The sequence below is a fragment of the Elgaria multicarinata genome, chromosome 14 (genome assembly GCF_023053635.1).
Source record: "Elgaria multicarinata webbii isolate HBS135686 ecotype San Diego chromosome 14, rElgMul1.1.pri, whole genome shotgun sequence".
NCBI lineage: Eukaryota > Metazoa > Chordata > Lepidosauria > Squamata > Anguidae > Elgaria > Elgaria multicarinata.
The window spans coordinates 22,547,287-22,566,100 of NC_086184.1; the positions used below are offsets into that span (position 1 = coordinate 22,547,287).

General features: G+C 43.0%; 1 protein-coding gene across 1 annotated transcript in view; it reads left to right on the forward strand.

Annotated features, from left to right (window-relative positions):
- Positions 1 to 703: 703 nt before the first annotated feature.
- Positions 704 to 18,814, forward strand: part of LOC134408933 (hypoxanthine-guanine phosphoribosyltransferase-like) — an 87,224-nt gene continuing 69,113 nt past the window's right edge. Inside the window, exon 1 of the mRNA XM_063141446.1 lies at positions 704 to 771. Within this exon, the coding sequence (XP_062997516.1) occupies positions 704 to 771 (68 nt within the window). The remainder of the gene's footprint in view (positions 772 to 18,814) is intronic.

Consider the following 18,814-nt stretch of genomic DNA (forward strand, 5'->3'; position numbering starts at 1 on the left):
CAATTTCACCAAATTTCTACAGGGGGGGAAGTGTGTGTGTGTACGTGTGTGTGTGTGTGTGTGTGTGTGTGTGTGTGTGTGTGTGTGTATGTATTTGGGAGGAGGGGTGGTGCCTCTTGCAAGTGGCAAGAACTGTCAGATGCCTTGCTCCTGGCTTCCTTTGTAGTTAAGCTGTCAAGTCATATATCCAAACAATTGCTTTTATTATGCAAACTACAAGCAAGTAGGCCTTCCTTCACACTACAGACAGCATCCTTATGCAGCAATATCTCTCCCTGATATTCTCACCAGGTCCCACTCCTGCAACCTTGATGCCTTAACAACTCCTTCCACCTCCCCATCTCACTCAGAATAACTTCCCATGTTTGCTTGGGGTACATGGTGCTGGGCCCAATCCCTACAAAAGCATTAACTGTGTTGGCAGACCATCCCCCATTTTGTATCCACTACAATGCAAGTGTGAGGGGGAAGTGTGTCTAGCTCCAGACAAGAGGTAGAGCGAGTGCCGAAATCTCTCCTCCAATTTCCTGAAAGTTTCCTTCCCTTATGAAAGAGGTTTCCAATTTTTTTATTATTTCATTCCCCATTTTTATAATTTGTTTTGAATTGATTTTGGTGTAGTTTATTAGGGCTGCACTCTGCCTTGCTTCGGTTTGGAGAAGCAACAATGGAGCGGCCTGATTTGCCTCTGACAAAGGCGAACATGGATTGGGTCGGGGGGCTGCGGATCAAGGCAAAGCAGTTCACCGTGATATGTAGCACCGGACGCAGGTAAGAGGGGGGAGGGGACTCACCTGGCGGCGGTGCCACCACCGCAGTCCATGTGGCGATGGCGATGGAGCCAGGTAAGGGGGCAGGGGAGAGGGGGGCTTACCTGTGTTCATCGCAGCATCGTGGGCTTCAGTTGAGGCCCCAGCTTCAAGACGGAAGAGGCCACGGCCTTCTCTTCCTGCTTGAAGCCAGGGCCTCAATTGAAGCCTGTGACAGACACAGGTAAGGGGGCGGGGGAGTTGGGCTTATTGGACCCCATTTTGTCCCTCCTTCCCCACTTACCTGCCTCCGCCATCTGCCACGGAGGCAAGTAAGTAGGGAAGGGGGGCAAAATCCCGATCTGCCCTTCCGGATCTCACTTTGTGGAGTGGAGCGGGGGATGGGCGGATCGGCCTGAAGTGGTTTTGGGGTGGGGGGGTCCATGCACAGCCCTATTGTTTATGAGTGCGGCTAAAATGCTGTGTGTGTTTTCTTTCCACTGCTCTGCAGAGTCCCAGACTGTCTACACTTCCTGACCTGAAAAAAGCCCTATGGGAGGAATTACCTTGCAATATCTTCCCCTGGGCTTTAACTGAATTATGGAAGCCAAAGAGGTGCAGGATGTTAGAGATGTGATTGCACAATAAAAGACAGGACACTCGTGCAAACTCCATGGCCACTTCCTAAGTAAGATAAGCACAAGAAACCCAACCTCAACCCATAAGAATTTCTTTGAAGTTGTCTTCACCAATTTTTTCCCCATTAAATTGAATGACAATAGTAAAATAAAAATAAAAAATCTGTGAAAATTTTTCAATATGTCCAAATCAGACTAATTTTGTTTGGGATTCAGAATATAGGTAAATATAAGATGTATATCTATTGCATAGATATAACTTACCATAGTGTACATGGAACCACTTACAATCTGGTTTTTGGTATCCTCATGCCAAGTGACTAAGAGTTTTAGTACAGTTCTATAGTAGATAAGAGAGCAGTTCTATGGCCCCTAGACAGTGTCTGGAAGGGACATAGGAATGTTCAGTTCTCTGGCTCCAGTGTTAGAGACAGGGTGTTACATGACCTGCCCACAGGTCTGAGTGCCTATGCTTTGGGTCAGCTATCTTCACTGACCCACAAGCTTCAGCCCCTATATTAGGGAAAACAGACACCCCATATGTCCAATAGGTTCCCTTGGCCCAAATAGGAGAAGTACCAAAGAAATATGTCTTCTACTGGTTCCACAGAAAGGCATTTTTTATATTTTAAAAACAAACAAATTAATATTTATTTAATAAATACAACCATATAAACAGAACCTTATTCTTTTTAAAATGGTAATTTTTAATATGGTGTTTTTATTCTTTAATTCTATTTGTTGTTCACTGCCCAAAATATTTTGGATGGGGATCAGTATATAAATATTGTAAATGAATGAATGAATGAATGAATAAAATCTTGTAATTAATCACTCAGTTCTCGCTCTTACCCTGCCTACTCTACTCCTTTGAATGCCCACTAACTAGATGATTTTGTTCAAAGCCAGTAAATCATGCTCCCCACTCCCTACTCATCCCCATCATTACTGGTGCAGTGAGAAGTACATCAGCCACATTTCCACACTCGAAACCTGGGTGCTGAGATAAAGAAAAGGGAGTGCTCCTGGCAGCAGGGTGGGGAATAAGACTGGGAAATTGCTTTACACAACTTCTTATGCTCGCCCCAGGCTTCTTCCCTCCCACTCCAAAGTGCCATGGCTAGACAAGCAAAATTGCCCATCTATTATCTAGATCCATTCCAGTCTGGGTTCCGATCTGGTTACGGGACTGAATCAGCCTTGGTCGCCCTGATGGATGACCTTTATCGAGAGAGGGACAGGGGGAATGCAACCCTGTTAATCCTGCTCAATCTCTCGGCGGCTTTTGATACCATCAACCATGGTATCCTCCTGGATCGACTCAGTGGGATGGGCATCAGAGGCACTGTTTTACAGTGGTTCAGGTCCTACCTACAGGGTCGTTTTCAGAGAGTAGCATTGGGTGACCAGTCCTCGGCCTCTTGGCAATTGAGCTATGGAGTGCCGCAGGGCACCATCTTGTCCCCAATGTAATTTAACATCTATATGAAGCCGTTGGGAGCGGTCATTAGGGGATTTGGAGCTAAATGCCATCAATACGCTGATGACACGCAGCTCTATCTCCCTGTGACAACTGAATCAGGTGAGGCTGTGCAGGTCCTGGACCAGTGCCTAGACTCAGTAATGGGCTGGATGAGGGCCAATAAACTGAGACTGAATCCTGACAAGATGGAAGCCCTGTGGGTGAGTGGTTCCCGAGTCCGGGAGACAGGCTCATTGCCTGTTCTGGATGGGGTTGCTCTGCCTCTGAAAGAACAGGTTCATAGTTTGGGGGTACTCTTAGACCCATTTCTGTCGTTGGAGGCTCAAGTAGCCGGCTCGGAGTGCCTTTTACCATCTTCGGTTGGTTCGCCAACTACGGCCTCTCCTGGACAGGGATAGCTTGACCACAGTGGTACAGGCATTGGTAACCTCAAGATTGGATTACTGCAACGCGCTCTATGTGGGGCTGCTCCGGAAGCTGGAGCTAGTGTAGAATGCTGCAGCTCAGCTGTTGTCTGGAGCTGCCCCTTTCCAGCATGTAACTCCTCTGCTGAGGGAACTGCACTGGCTGCCTATTCGCTACCGGGCCAGGTTTAAGGTTCTTGTACTTGTGTACAAAGCCCTAAACAACTTGGGACCAGGATATCTGAGAGAGTGTCTTCTCCCTTACCAACCTGCCCGGTCACTGAGGTCATCCGGGGGCCTGCTCCTGGTGGTTCCACCTAGATCCATCCTCCGATGGGAATCCACCAGGGGAAGAGCCTTCAGTGTGGTGGCGCCCCTCCTGTGGAATTCCCTGCCTCTGGAGGTCAGGCAGGCTCCAACCTTGTACTCCTTTCGGCGTCTCCTGAAAACATCTTTATTCCAAGAAGCCTTTCTTTAACATGCAGCCTTGGATTTCTGTGTTGTTGTTGTTTTGCTTCTTTTTAAATTTTGTTTTAACTGTTTTATTCTGTTTTTATTTTTATTTTACCTTGTACACCGCTCTGAAATTTTTCAATGGGGAGCGGTATATAAATATTCTAAATAAATAAATAAATAAATAAATAAATAATAAATCTAGCAAAAATGCAGGGTGGATGGAGCACAGAGGTGAGGATCACCTCCATGCTCTGTCCGCTCTGCATTAGGATACTTGACAGCCTCCAACTTTGGAGGCTGCCAAATATCAACATAGGACTGTGCCCAAAGACTTCTGGGTATTGTTGAAATTCTCCCCTTGCCCCCCCCATTAGCCAGACAATAGAGCTGGCAGTGCCATCTTCGTGAATATCAGGGTCAGTCCAGTTCTCCCTAGTGTGGGGAAAGGTTTTTTTTGGTGGGGGGGTCAAGCGGACTCAGAAGAAGAAGCAGGACCAGAAATTTACCAGCCAACACAGGAAGCAGGGGAGGAGATTATGCAAGACTCTTCAGGAGTCAAGGATGAACTTTCCCATGAGCTTATCAAGGAGAATGCAGATGGCTCAGAGACCATCCACCCACTCCTGAGAACTCAGCCTCTGCCTGAGGGTGAGGGGACAAGTGAGCGAAGTTGAGAAGAGGTAAGAAGTGGTCTCTTAGCGTAGCAGCTCGCGAGAGGCTCCTCCTGAAAGAACCTCCCTGAGCTAAAGTGCCTGTTGGATTGTAGGTATCAGTCCTGCCTAGCTTTGTTAGCCAAATTAAGGTTAGAGAATAGCTCCTAGTAGTCACACTCCCATCATGTGTTTATTTGCTGAATACAGCTTTGTGGACATCTTTATTGTCTCACATCAGTGGGAGGGCTTGGAATCACAACAGTGAATGATTTTTCTGTATCCACTCATTCTCTCGGAAAATGCCAACAGTCAATAGAATTGATTAGCAGCAGCTTTAGGACAGCCAGAAGGAAGCAACTCCATACACAGAGCATATTTAAGGCACATAATTCATAACCACAATATGTGACAGTATTATTATTATTATTATTATTATTATTATTATTATTATTTATATAGCACCATCAATCTACATGGTGCTGTACAGCGTAAAACAGTAAATAGCAAGACCCTGCCGCATAGGCTTACATTCTACTAAAGAGTGGCCACCAGATACCTTTAAGAAAAGATTAGCCAGTTTTCATAGGGCTAAAAACAGCACTTCCATGTTCGTGATCACAGGGAATATATCTCGGAGGGCTGCTGGGGACAGAACAGAAAAGTTACAGTCACCACACTCTGTTTCTTCTAGGCATCATGCAGGTCTCTGTTGTAGACAGAATACTGCTCTAGATCAAAATTGGTCTGATTCAGCAAGACAGTTGTATGTCTGGGCCCGTTAAAATAACAACCTGATCCCCTTAAATTAGCGCTGGGTGGAAGTGACTTGAGTCAGCACAGCTAGTAGTTTGAATTCTGTTTCACGCTTTAAATCAAAACTGATATTTCCTCCTTCCCATCCAATTACTGACCAAAAAACAAAACAAAAAAAACCACGCTGCCTTTTAAGTGGATTGGATTTCAGTTCTTCCAAAATAATCCTTTAGAGAGATGCCCTTTGGAAAAACAAGGAAAGGAGATTTCAGTTCACAATGAAAAACCCATTATTTCAGCTAATAAAAAACACTTGTTAAAGCAAAGATGAGCCCATGGTGGAAATGTGATTTTCAAATTATCTGGGATAAATGTATTGTGCAAAGAAATAACCTCCCAACAGAGAGGATACATTTTTACAATGTATTCCTGTCATTTCTTGTTTTCTAGAAGGCAGAAGCATATGTTCCATGGCTACATGCATGCCATTTTTCTGGCACGACCAGATGTCGAACAGCCCAAATGCTGATGTAGCAGATTGGAGCTACCTTGAACTGAGAGAACAACATTCTCTCCCCACTTAGCCTGTTTGAAAACATTTCTCTTCCATGTGTATCTTGCTAGTTCAAATAGTTTCAAGCTTTAGGCAGTTGATTCATCAGCTAAACCAGTGGCTTCCAAACTCTATTCCAGGGAAACAAGAGGTTTGTTTACAGCTATTAGGAGTTAAGAACATAAGAAGAGCCATGCTGCATCAGACGAAGGCCTTAGCTAGACCAGGCTATATCCCCGGGCGAACCCCGCGATTGTCCCCGTGAGTCCACATGACGCACAGGGCACCCCCAGGATTGGGGGTGGATCATCCCTCCCTTGCCCCGGGATACAGCTCTACCCTTTGGGCCCGCTTTTTCCATGGTCTCGGGCTGAGCGTGTGGCCCATTTCCACGGACCCAGGAGCCACACCACGCCCATTGGGGGTAGGGTGGGGGGAGTGGGGAAAGTAGGTATTTTTTAAAAAAGAAACCCTTACCTTTGCGTATGAGTGTTCATGCGCTCTGTCTCCTTTAAGAAAATTTTAAAACGGCGGGCGCAACACCTCTCTTCGTGAGGTCATTGCACCTTACATGTAAATGAGGGTGAGATCTGGCGTTAATCGCAATGCGAGGTCTCCCCTCTCTCCCCCAGAACAAAAGGTAGGTCTAGCTAAGGCCCTAGGGTCCATCTAGTCCAGCATCTAGACCAGCTGCCCACAGGAAACCCACAAGCTGTTCATAAATGCAACAGCACCCTCCCGCCCACGTTCCCCAGCAACTGGGGTACATAGGCATAATGCCTCTGATACTGGAGGTTCCTTGAAAGCTCTTAGGGTCCCTCAAATTGCAGATCTGTAGTGGTAGAAAACCATCTCTGATGAACAGCTTGAACGCTATTGCCAATCTTCCCACCAACGTGTTGGGTGTGCAGTAGGAGGCGCTCTCAGTTCCCAAAGGGCAATGTTTGTTGTTGTTGTTGTTGTTTCATTTCAATTTCTTGAAGATATTTACGATATTGTAAACCATATTTTTTCACCCACACAGCGACTGACGAAAGGTAGTAACAGTAAGGGTGATCTGATGAATCAGTGAAAATGCTCTAATCAGTTGACAGTCCTCCTAAAATGATCTAAGATCAATGGGATGACAACAGGTTCAAGTGACATGTGCAAAGATGAACAGCCGTGAGTCCTGGCATCAAGATGCCGACACCATCACAGAAACAGCAAAGTGTTTTGGTTTTTCCCCACCATTGCGTTTTCTTTCTGATGCAGCTGTGCTGTGCCTAAGCATCAATTAGCTTTGGCAGTCATAAGACTTGCACAGTCTATCCAAACCATTCATGCTATTCCAAGCAACCATATTGGTCTATGGGAGGTGGAGCGGAGGTGGGGGAATTGACTGGCAATCGAGGCAGAGTTTTATTGGCCTTTAATGTCTTGCGCCATTTGCAGAGCCTTCTGAGAAGGCTGCATTTGCCCGCTCTCAAAAACTGTCTCCTGATGAGTCATCTGGACCCTTCAGTCTCAGCTTATAGAGCTCATGACCCTTGTCAGGAATTTGCAAGATTGGAGCTGTGAAGCCAGGCAGAAAGCAGTTGAGGCTGGTGGCTCCGATATGCGTGGGGTGGTGAATCCACTCCAGGTTTCAGACGGAACCAGTCAGAACTCTAAAGGAGGTATCCAAGGTGCAAAGTCAAGAACCTTGGATAGCTCCTTTAGAGTTCTGACTGAAACCCGGAGCGGATTCACCACCCCACTCACATCAGAGCCACCAGCCTCCCCTGTGAACACTATGCATCATCAGCAAGAGAGAGGAAGAAACTGCCCATGTCCGCAGTGACTTTGGCTTCAGCCACTGGCAGCAGAATCCATTTCATGTCTACTCAGAAGTAAGTCCCATTGAATTTAATGGGACTTAGTCCTGGGTAAGTGGGTAAAAGCCTAAATGTGCTTTTAATTCCTTGAAGGAAAGAGATTATCACTGAAGTCCAGGTCATGAAACTACCAGACTATTCAAAGTTGCATGTTCAAAGGGGTGATTTGCATGTCAGAATGAGCCATCACGAATCAAACTATTATTGTTGTTATTATTATTATTATTATTATTATTATTATTATTATTATTATTATTACATTTTTATCCCACCCGTTAGCCAAAAAGGCTCTCAAGGCAGCTTACAAAAATATTTCTTAAAACAGTCCCTGCCCACAGGCTTATAATCTAAAAAACATGAAACACAAAAGGAAAGGGGGATTGGGAGGGAGGAGGAAAAGAAGAAGCAAATTTAGGTGCTAGTTTATCACCTATTCATATCACCTGCAGCATGGTGTTCACACATTCAAATGCACATAATAAAATATTGCAATTTGAAGTGATAAGGAATCAAGTGATGCACATGCGTCTGTGGTAACCTGACAGTTTTGTTATCTCAACTTTGCTCAATGTGGCAAATAATAACATTATTGTGAATTATTTTTGGCTCAAACCTCCATTCCTGCAAGTTTGTGCATCTTCCTGTAATATATCACCAATATTTCTATTCATAAAATGTGCTGGTGCTCTATTTTATTTTATTTTATTGACAGCATTTATATACTGCTGTATATCTCAACTGATCCCAGAGTGATGGACAATAAAAGATAAAATGATGAAAAGATAAAATGATTAAAACACCATATTAAAAATGATTTTTACACACAGAGTACCAATAAAACTGTGGCTGATCAGTCAAGGAAGGCTTCCTGGAATAAAGATGTTGGAAAGAACACCGTTTTGGTGCCTGCCTGACCTCCAGAGGCAGGGAGTTCCATAGAAAGGGGGCCACCACACTGAAGGCTCTTCTCCAGGTGGACTCCAATCAGGCCATTGTCTATGCAGAACCTCCAGGAACATGCTCTCGTATGACCTCAGTGACCAGGAAGGTTGCTTGGGGAAAAGTCTCTCTCTCTCTCTCTCTCAGGTCCCAAGTTGTTTAGGGCTTTGTATACTACTACCAAAACCTTAAACTTGGCCCAGTAACAAACAGGCAGCCAGTGCAGTTCTCTTGGCAAAGGAGTTGCATGCTGAAAAGGGACAGGTCCTGACAACCGGCAAGCTGCTGCATTCTGCACTACCTCCGGTTTCCAGAGAACAGCCTTAGGGCAGCACCATGTAGAGTGCATTGCAGCAAACCAGCCCTGAGGTTGTTTGTGCCTATGCTACTGTGGCCGAGCTATTCCTGTCCATGAGAGGCCGTGGCTGGCAGACCAGCTTATATTTCTAACAGTATAATCCCATACATGTCTGCTTAGAAATAAGTCTTGTGTACTGCGAAATCATTAGGTTCAGTAGATAAGTGGGCATGGGTTTGCACCCTCTTTTTCATCTTAGCTTTGAATATTCTTTGGAATGAAAAATAACAACAACATTTTCTGTATGTATAAGACCTGGGTTTAAAATATGGCAATATATCCGTTGGTGAGATCTCACACATCAGTTTCAAACCAAAAGTTGCTGTTTGAAGTTTAATTCCACCAACACCACTGGATACATCCTGAGGACATATTTCAAAGCTTTAATGTTGCTTTTCCTTCTTTTTTTCTCCATGCGGTGTTTTAAACTGAGTTTGAATTGCTGACACCGCAAAGATGTAAACACTCCGGATAAAGCAATGAAGAGTGCAACCCTATCAAGAATGCGATTTTCCCCACAAGGCCTATAAAGTGGCTTTGGGGTGTTGCAATGCTAAAAGCATTCTTCTCTTCAGATGGTTGAACTTGTTCTAACAGAGAACTGAAATACATTTTAGTGTTTACTGTACAACTTCTGCCCACGGAAAATCGCACTGTCTGTGCTGGACATTTTATAAAGCCTCTACATCAGGTTTACAGCAGAAAAATGTAGATGGGGACGGGGGTTCATACAAAGCTTATCATCTGTGCTCAAATTTAAGAGAGAGCAGAAGGAACCTGACACCCCTGCTTCTTTTTGTCACAGCTCCCTTAGCTACCATTTTTTGAAGACTATTGGCAAATGCAGTTTGGCTAAAAGCAGGGGAATTGGGGGTGAGGCTTGTGGATTTCATTTGTAAAAAAGACGTGTTTTAACGCAAAACTTCAGCATTGGTCATAATTCCCCCCAACCCTATTTTGCTGCTAGTTTCCGAGCGTGTTTTCTGAGCGGCCACTGGGCCGCAGGAGCAGGATTTGATATGAATTAAACAAATGCTTACATCTGCATAATCTTTAAAGATAAAAACTTCAAAATTGGCACAGTAATAGATATTAAGGAGAGCTTTAAGCATACCAAATTTACATCAGATTGGGTCATCTGTTGATTTTTATTTTTTTTACATTTCCCCCCTTAAACCCTTTGCAAAGGATCTTAGGAGTGCTGCCGCCCAGGGTGTGATTTAGCAACAACAACAATAACAACTCCAACAGCTTAGCGCTGTAGGGGATAATTCGAGGGAAACAGGGACGTGGGATGAAACTCTCAGAATCCATCCACTGTTGAGGTTGTTAACAAACTGTGAAAGCTAAGCAGTGATGAAACGTTGTTCAAATCAAACTGCACAACCACAATGAGGGTGAACACGGTGGAAGGCCAGATGCTCTAGATCCTCTACAGCTTCCTGCTACCTGATATTATCCCCACCCTGGAAGGGCATTCCATTTACAAGAACATTTGCAAAGCTCAGGGTTTGGAACGTGTCGTGCTAACGATTCACTTTTATTGATCCTGTTTGGAGATTTATTTGACCTAGTAGCATCTGCTATGTGTCACACACACACACACACAGGGAACAAAAACACAAGCCACCCAAACACTGTAATTTAAAGGCGATGCCTTTTGTGGCTTAATGGTAACCAATGGCATATGTCTGACATATCCATTGTGGCATGTGCGAGAGACACCCCTGAGGATCATGTTTTATTTTTATTTAAAGTGGTATTGTGGGCTAAACTCTGTTCATTCAAACAATCTGAAGACTTGTATTGACATTTAGAGCTGTGACAAGTATTCTTAAAGTCCTATTCCTGGGTAGAAAATGGTAATTTCTGCAGAGTCGATTTCTTTTTCCTTGAAAAACGCTTAGGTTACATGAATATTTATCTTTTGCTCTCCATTGCATCTCCTGACAGCTGCTGCTTCCTCCTTACAAGTAATCCCAACCAATTTGAACCGGATTTCAATGCTACATAGCCAATCAGATTTAACGACAATATGAACATTGAGGGCAAGTGAGGGCTGCATAAATGAATTGGCAAACATTTTCGCAAGGAATGTATGGAGAAAGAGGGCCTTGCCCTCTTGACATACACTTTGCAGATGTCACACTTATAGATTTATCTTGAGAAGGCGGGGCCAGTGATGTGCAAGGCATGGGCCTCTCTCTTTTCTTCCCCATGTGCTTAGCAGATGCATGGAGAAGTACTGAACTGTTCAAATCTGAGTCCAAGCTAGAACTAGAAATAATTAGAGGTAAGTAAAAATCTGTCAGGGACATAAGAAGAGCCAAACTTTAATTCATTAATGTGCAACGTTGAGAGAGGCCCTTATTAGTGATGCATTCTTATTAGGCCCTAAACTCTAGCATATTTAGCCTTGTGTTTAATCTGCTGTCCTCTCTCTCTCTCTCTCTCTCTCTCTCTGCCTTTTCATGCTATAAATGATCAAAAATTGTTCAAACCATACTGACCAGTTGCACCATGTCTCACTGGCAAGACTAATCCTACCAAGTGTGTTGTAGCTTGTCTATCAAGCCAATCCCCATGAAAACCTCAAGTTATATTTTCCCATCAATATCAATGACATGATCCCATCTTTTCTGGCACTTACCAGGTTATCATTCCTGAAATGTCTGCCATACTTTCCCACAACAAAGACAATCGACAAAGAAATCCACCATCCCCCTACACACACACACACTATTCAATGAACACTGATTCCCCTCCATCTTTTAAAGTAAGCTTATCCTCTAAAGCTGTAATTAGTACTTATAGATACTTATGTCCCCCCCCGTAAACCGGCCTGCTCTGATCCCAGCTTAAAGCCAAATCTAGGCAATAGGACCAGCCATATGGAAAATCCTATAGCTATCAAACTAAAAAAAAGTATCAGGATTACACACCTCGTTGTTGAAAATGGAATCCAATAAACTATAATCCCACAACCCCCCCCCAAAAAAAAACCCACACCATTTTAATAGGTATATTCTATGGCTTTAAATGAATAATAATAATAATAATAATAATAATAATAATAATAATAATAATAATTTTATTAGCCACCTCTCCTTTGGATCATGGCAGGGAACAACACAAAATAAATACATAAAATTAGTTAAAAGAGCATATAAAAACAATACAATATTAAAATAATCCAATGATGCTGTGTTCTTTTCTTTAAAAAATAGATAAATAAATAAATAGTATATTTATTTATTATTTATTATTGCATTTATATACCACCTTTTTTTCCTGCAAGGAACCCAAGGCAGCATACACAATCCTCATCCTCTCCATGTTATCCTCACAAAAACGACCCTGTGAGTGGGTTGGACTGAGAGTCTGTGACTGGCCCAAAGTCACCCAGTGGGTTTCCATGGCCAAGTGGGGACTAGAACCCAGATCTCCTGACTCCCAGTCCAACACTTTAGCCATTACACCACACTGGATCTGTACGTATTCTTTGTGCATTTTACATATCTTCTCGACATTGTTATCAACACCGCAGTCCTCTTACTCATGAGCCTCACATCAAATCTGTTAAATGGGTTCTTTCTCCCAAGTTTCCTTCCAAATAAATATCTTAAGAAGTTTCATTTGTGGTTCAAGTTCAGTCTTTCAGCAGTCTGGACATCTGCAAGCCCTACCCTGGCTATTGATAACCCATCCTCATTCCTCTTTCATTTACATAACAAAACTGGGGCGTCCTGCAATGGTAAAGGATGATGAAGCCTACACATACAGGAAGATAAAAGTTTTAGTCCAGAAAACTCTGGGTGACATTGTTTCTCCTTTTCTCTGGTACTGTTCTTTGTTATAGATTTTAGAAACGGGTTTTTTAGTTGTATTTTTGTATTAATTTTATATGATACGGTTTTATGGTTATGCTTAGGACAGGACCTTGGGACAAAAGTCCAAATCCCCCCAAAAGACACCCGAATGTAGTGGGGGTAACTTGCTACATTTTGAAGTAAATAAAGTAATACACATTCCCATTTAAAATTGGGGCCCTATATAACCATTCGGTCCAGAGTCTAAAAGGATCAAATTGCACCTCTGGTTATGTTGTATTATCCTCAGCACTTTTTGTAGAAGACTAGGATATAAACGTGTTGTTGTAGTAGTAGTTGTTAATTCAATCTGGATGCTCACAAAGATGAACGTAAGAACTATGTCTGAATGCATTTTGCAGAAACTCAGAGAAAGCAACCTTCCTTGCTATTTCTTTTCATGAGCATCAACATTCAGCAGACTTGCTTAGGTTATTTCAGTGAACTAAAATCATAATCCCGAACTCTGAAAGCCTTTTCTTTTTAATGTTTGAAGGGCAAAGGGAAAAAAAACTTTTACTAAGATAGCAGTTAGACCACGAGAAGCCTCTGTCGAATCCCTTGTCTCCAATTTTCTGCCCTGATTAATTACAAAGACTACTAATTGCATGTTGATGGTACTTTAAAAGCATTTGGCGTTTTTGTCTGGTGATGATGTCAGAATTTAAAAGGTTCTGCACAAAGGTCAAGTTGAGGGGTACAACCGTGTTGTGTTTTCATCCCTCTCTCATTTCTTTCTTTCTTTCTTTCTTTCTTTCTTTCTTTTTGTTAACTTGTATGCCAGTATTACATTTTATTATATTGTAGCTTGGTAATGCAGAGAACGTTTCATGCTTCTAAACCATTCTGATTTAAAACTCTTTAATGATGTACAACATGCTTTGGGGTTAATTGGACTAGCTGCCAATTCCCAATACCAATCAATAGGCAGGGGAGGAACCAAGAGCATTCATTTACTTAATTAAGGAGGGATTAATTAAGGAGGGAAGGCTGATCGCTACAGCTCAGTGAGGATTTCAACTGAGCTCATTCCAAGTCAGACATTCTATCCACTATTTGATGAAGGAGGTTTTCTGTCTCCAAAGTTAAGGTGGCCATGCAAACAACTAGCAAAATCCAGTCGAGGTGAAGTACTCCTGAGCCTCATGGATGTGAATTGAGAGATAAAACAATATGCTCAGCTACTTCCAATTAATGCAGATTAAAAGATCTCACCTCTTGCTGGATTGTGCTCTAGTTTTAAACTTGGACTGACAAAACAAAGAAGATATTAACTGAAACAAATATTGTTATTTCGTGGGTTATTGGGATGCTCATCATCGTTTGAAATTTCTTTTCCAGAAGACTGTGGGAATTTCCTCTTTTAATGAAATTGACATATTATGTGAGATTCCAGAAGAGTCCATTTACATACTAAAAGACCAATCCTATAGCCGCTAGACTGCAGATTCCTGTTTCTGAGATTGGAGACTGTGGCCTTAGCTAGACCTAAGGTTTATCCTAGGATCGTCCCGGGGTCATCCCTGTTCATGTAAATGACACACAGGGGATCCCGGGAGCAGGCAGGATGTTACAATAAGCAGGTTGGTGGAGTAGAGGAGAGGTGTGGGGGGTTAGGGTGAAGAGTGACAATGAAGTCTGTATGGACAGAATCTTAAATGGAGTGTAGGAGGAGGCACAAATATAAACAGATTCAACTCTACTAGGTGTTATGCAAGTATCAGGTTACACCTAGGACTGTTCAGACAAATGTGAAATGACAGACAACCCCATTGTGTGAACTGGGGGACTGTCTACACGCAGGGAAAGCCCCGCAGTGACTGTGGATCTGAGCCCTGTCGGTTAGATGATGCAGGCGCAGGATTGCAGCCACCGCAGCGCTTCCCCACGATACTGCATTTTGAAAAAGTTGGGGATTTACCCTGACTTTTTCATAGGGAGCGACATCAACAAGACACTTCTGCTGTGTAACGTCGCTCTGTGGCCAGTCCAGGGCCAACTCTGGGGCAGAGCCTGGTGGAAGGCAACCAGTGATTGGTAGCCTTCCACCAGGAAGAGGGCTGAGGTGGCTACGGGACCCGGATGGCCGCCCAGAAATCCAGTGCTCCCACCTCGACACCACCTCAACAGACGGAAAGCATGGGGTTGAGGAGGGAGGTGGCAACAACCCAGCACCATGAAGACAGTCCCAAGGTCGATCTAGTCCAATTTTCTGTTTTCAACAGTAGCTAGACAGATGCCTTTCAGAAACATGCACATAAAGTAGCCACCCACCATCAGAGAACATTAAGCAAGTACCTTCCACTAGCTGCTAAAAGCCTATGAGCGCTTGCAACAATATACTGTAGTTGGATGTCATATACTCAGCATGTTACTACAGAAAGAGCCTCTGCATTATGATGTATTCATTTCAAATCTTCACTTAAAGAAGTTCCAATCTACAGAAGCAACATTTCCTGTTCTTTTAAAGATGTTATTGCAGCATTACCTAAAAACAATATACATAGGGATTTACCATTTGTCCAAAGCCTATATATCTGCAAATCTTTTTTCTGCTCATACTCGCTGATGAGCTTTTAGTGGGTTTAAGGGAAACTATTACCCTTAATGCAGATGTACACACAGTGATACCACTTCAGACAAGAGGGTTCATTGTTCTAAACGAAGCCACGTTAATTGAATAAAAGGATTTGGATTATATTTCATGCCTTACCAAGGTGCAGATAATGGAAACCTTCTCCTTACAACTTCCAAACGTGCATCCGTCAAAGAAACAAGGAAGAAAGGAGAAATGGTTTAAGAGGCAGGATTATCTTTGATAGGTGTAGACTTCAATATGGTTAAGCAGAGAAGAATAGAAGACAAAGCAACGAACGAAGGCGAGATCCGAATCAGTTCTGGGTTATGGTAAACAGACACTCTGTTCCCAAGTATTGCCACACGGCGACCAATTAATAGTCCAATAAAATATACAATGAATATCAGATTTATACATACGGGGGCACGATTTTTTTAAAAAAAAGAACTCAGAGAAGGTTGATTAATTCATTGCCTGTGAAGTTTCACAGATGTGATATAGGAAAGAGTGGAACATGCGGGACCCTTCCTCTTTGAATTCTGCTCCATCCTCATTGCTCTCTCATTCCAACTATGAGTCTTTTCATTCCCTGTATCCCAGCTTCCCTGTTCAGCTCCATTCCATTCCTTCCTGGAATTTCTGCTGCCTCCCATTCCCTTTCCCAGTGCAGAAGACAAAGGGCATGTCTACACCATAGGGTGTAGAGGGAGGGACGTGGGATGATCCCGGACTTACCTGCTTCCAGGATCATCCCAGGGTGTCTACATGCGGCATGTGATGTCCCGGGAGGAAGAGGACGTCACGCCTGCCATTTTTTTGTTTTTTGTTTTATTTTTATTATTAATTTTTATTGTTTTGCAAAAATACATAACATAAAAGCATTACATAGAAACATTACATCCAGGGAAGAAGAAGAAGAAGAAGAAGAAGAAGAAGAAGAAGAAGAAGAAGAAGAAGAAGAAGAAGAAGAAGAAGAAGAAGAGCTCTTTTTCTATTAAAAAACAAAAATAAAATTTTCCTCTGCTTTTCCATTCTGTTTTGTTTTGTTTTTTTAATCAAAAAAGAGTGCAGGAGCGCTCCATCGCAAAAATGAGTTCTTTTTTTTTTAAAAAAAAAAAACCTTCCTGCTCCACCCCACCCCCAATGGGCACAGAGCTTGCCCCATGCCTGGTTCCCTGTGTTTACTCATGAGGAACCAGGACAAAACTGGGACAGCTGGCCACACGTCCCGCAGTCTCAGGATCATCCTGAGACCATGGGAAAAGACAGGAAAAATATGTAAGGCCATATTCCAGGGAAATGCAGGGATGATCCCTCCCTGCTCTCGGGATCCACTGTACATCATGTGGATGCACAGGGATGATCCTGGGGCGATCCCTGGAATATCACCTCATCTAGACATGGCCAAAGAGCCTTCTTGCACCTTAAAGACTAACAAAATCATTATGGCAGAAGCTTTCAAGGAATAGAGTCAATTTCATCAGGTGCATGAAGGGAAATTTGTAGTCTGCGGGTACATATGTATACACAGAGGTGTAAAGGGGGGAAATGCAGAACTATGGGATACAAAAAGTGATTATCAATTAGAGTTCAATGCCTTTAAAATAAGCACAGTGATCCTTCATAACACCCATAACTGTGATAACAGAATCATCTTAGCAATGCTGAATTAATTAATGCCTGTAGCCAGACAGGAAACCATTGTCGCTATTCAGATCTAATATAATAGAACTGAAATTCAGCACTTTCATGCTGGAGTTTCCCTGAGGTTCCTTCGTTCAAGAATGAAGTTGGGATGTTTTCCCCTCAATGTCCACACTTACTTACATTGAACTATATTTGCCATTTTGTTGCCCATTCACCCCAGTGTGGAAAAGACCCTGAATAATTTGATATTATCAGCAAACTTGGCTACCTCACTCCTCAACCCTAACTCCAGATCATTTATTAACGTTTATGAGGGGTTTTGTCATAGCCCGGAAATCATCCAGTACTCTGGCTCGGTTTGTAACCACGCCATATTAATTTAACTGACATTTATTCTGAAATCCTAAATTACTGAAAATGTGGTAATAAATTAACTTGAGTGCTTATTTGCTGTTAATGCTTTTCCATATGTTCCACTGATACCATCCAGCGAACAGTACAAATAGTTTTGGTTGGTGTGATTGCATTCCTGTTTCCATGTCAGACTGTGGTGGAAAGTCTGTTTAATTGTTTAAGTGGAATGGAGAAACCTTTGCTGACTGTTCAGGCACATTATTTTCAAAGATAATATCAATGACTGACATTTAGACAGGATTTGGGACTGGATTGATATGTCTGTTGATTAACCGAAAGACACTGGAGTGACTCAAGCTTCATTTGAGAATGCTCGTCTAGCCTTTTAGACAAGACCAGACATGAAGCATCCTTTTTACAGTACCACAATGTTCCCCCATGGATGGGGTCATCTAGCGGGGGGGGGGGATGTATTGGCTGTACTGTTTGGGAATGATAGGGGTTGTAGTCCAATTCATCTCAAGAAAGGATGCAATAACATCACTTGCAGAACTGTTCTTGCAGGCACTTCATTACCGGTGGCTTTCTCAGGATCATATTCTTGCATTCTGGATGAATTCATCTAGCTTTGTGCACATCACTCTGGGAGCATAGTACCCTCCAGCAATACACAGAAGAAAATGGGGACATTCTTGTAACACCCTTATTTTTATAGCAATGTTCCCTAACACACAGGAACAACAGACATGTGCAGACTGAAGTGTCTATTCTTCTTCCTGTATTCATTTCTTGTGCAATTGCTTGCCCTTGGGGAAGCCAGAAAGACAGAATCATAGAATCATAGAATAGCAGAGTTGGAAGGGGCCTACAAGGCCATCGAGTCCAACCCCCTACTCAATGCAGGAATCCACCCTAAAGCATCCCCGACAGATGCTTGTCCAGCTGCCTCTTGAAGGCCTCTAGTGTGGGAGAGCCCACAACCTCCTTAGGTAACTGATTCCATTGTCGCACTGCTCTAACAGTCAGTAAGTTTTTCCTGATGTCCAGCTGGAATCTGGCTTCCTTTAACTTGAGCCCATTATTCCGTGTCCTGCACTCTGGCAGGATTGAGAAGAGATCCTGGCCCTCCTCTGTGTGACAACCTTTTAAGTATTTGAAGAGTGCTATCATGTCTCCCCTCAATCTTCTCTTCTCCAGGCTAAACATGCCCAGTTCTTTCAGTCTCTCTTCATAGGGCTTTGTTTCCAGACCCCTGATCATCCTCATTGCCCTCCCCTGAACACTCTCCAGCTTGTCTGCGTCCTTCTTGAATTGTGGAGCCCAGAACTGGACACAATACTCTAGATGAGGCCTAACCAGGGCCGAATAGAGAGGAACCAGTACCTCACGTGATTTGGAAGCTATACTTCTATTAATGCAGCCCAAAATAGCATTTGCCTTTTTTGCAGCCATATCGCACTGTTGGCTCATATTCAGCTTGCAATCTACAACAATTCCAAGATCCTTCTCGTTTGTAGTATAGCT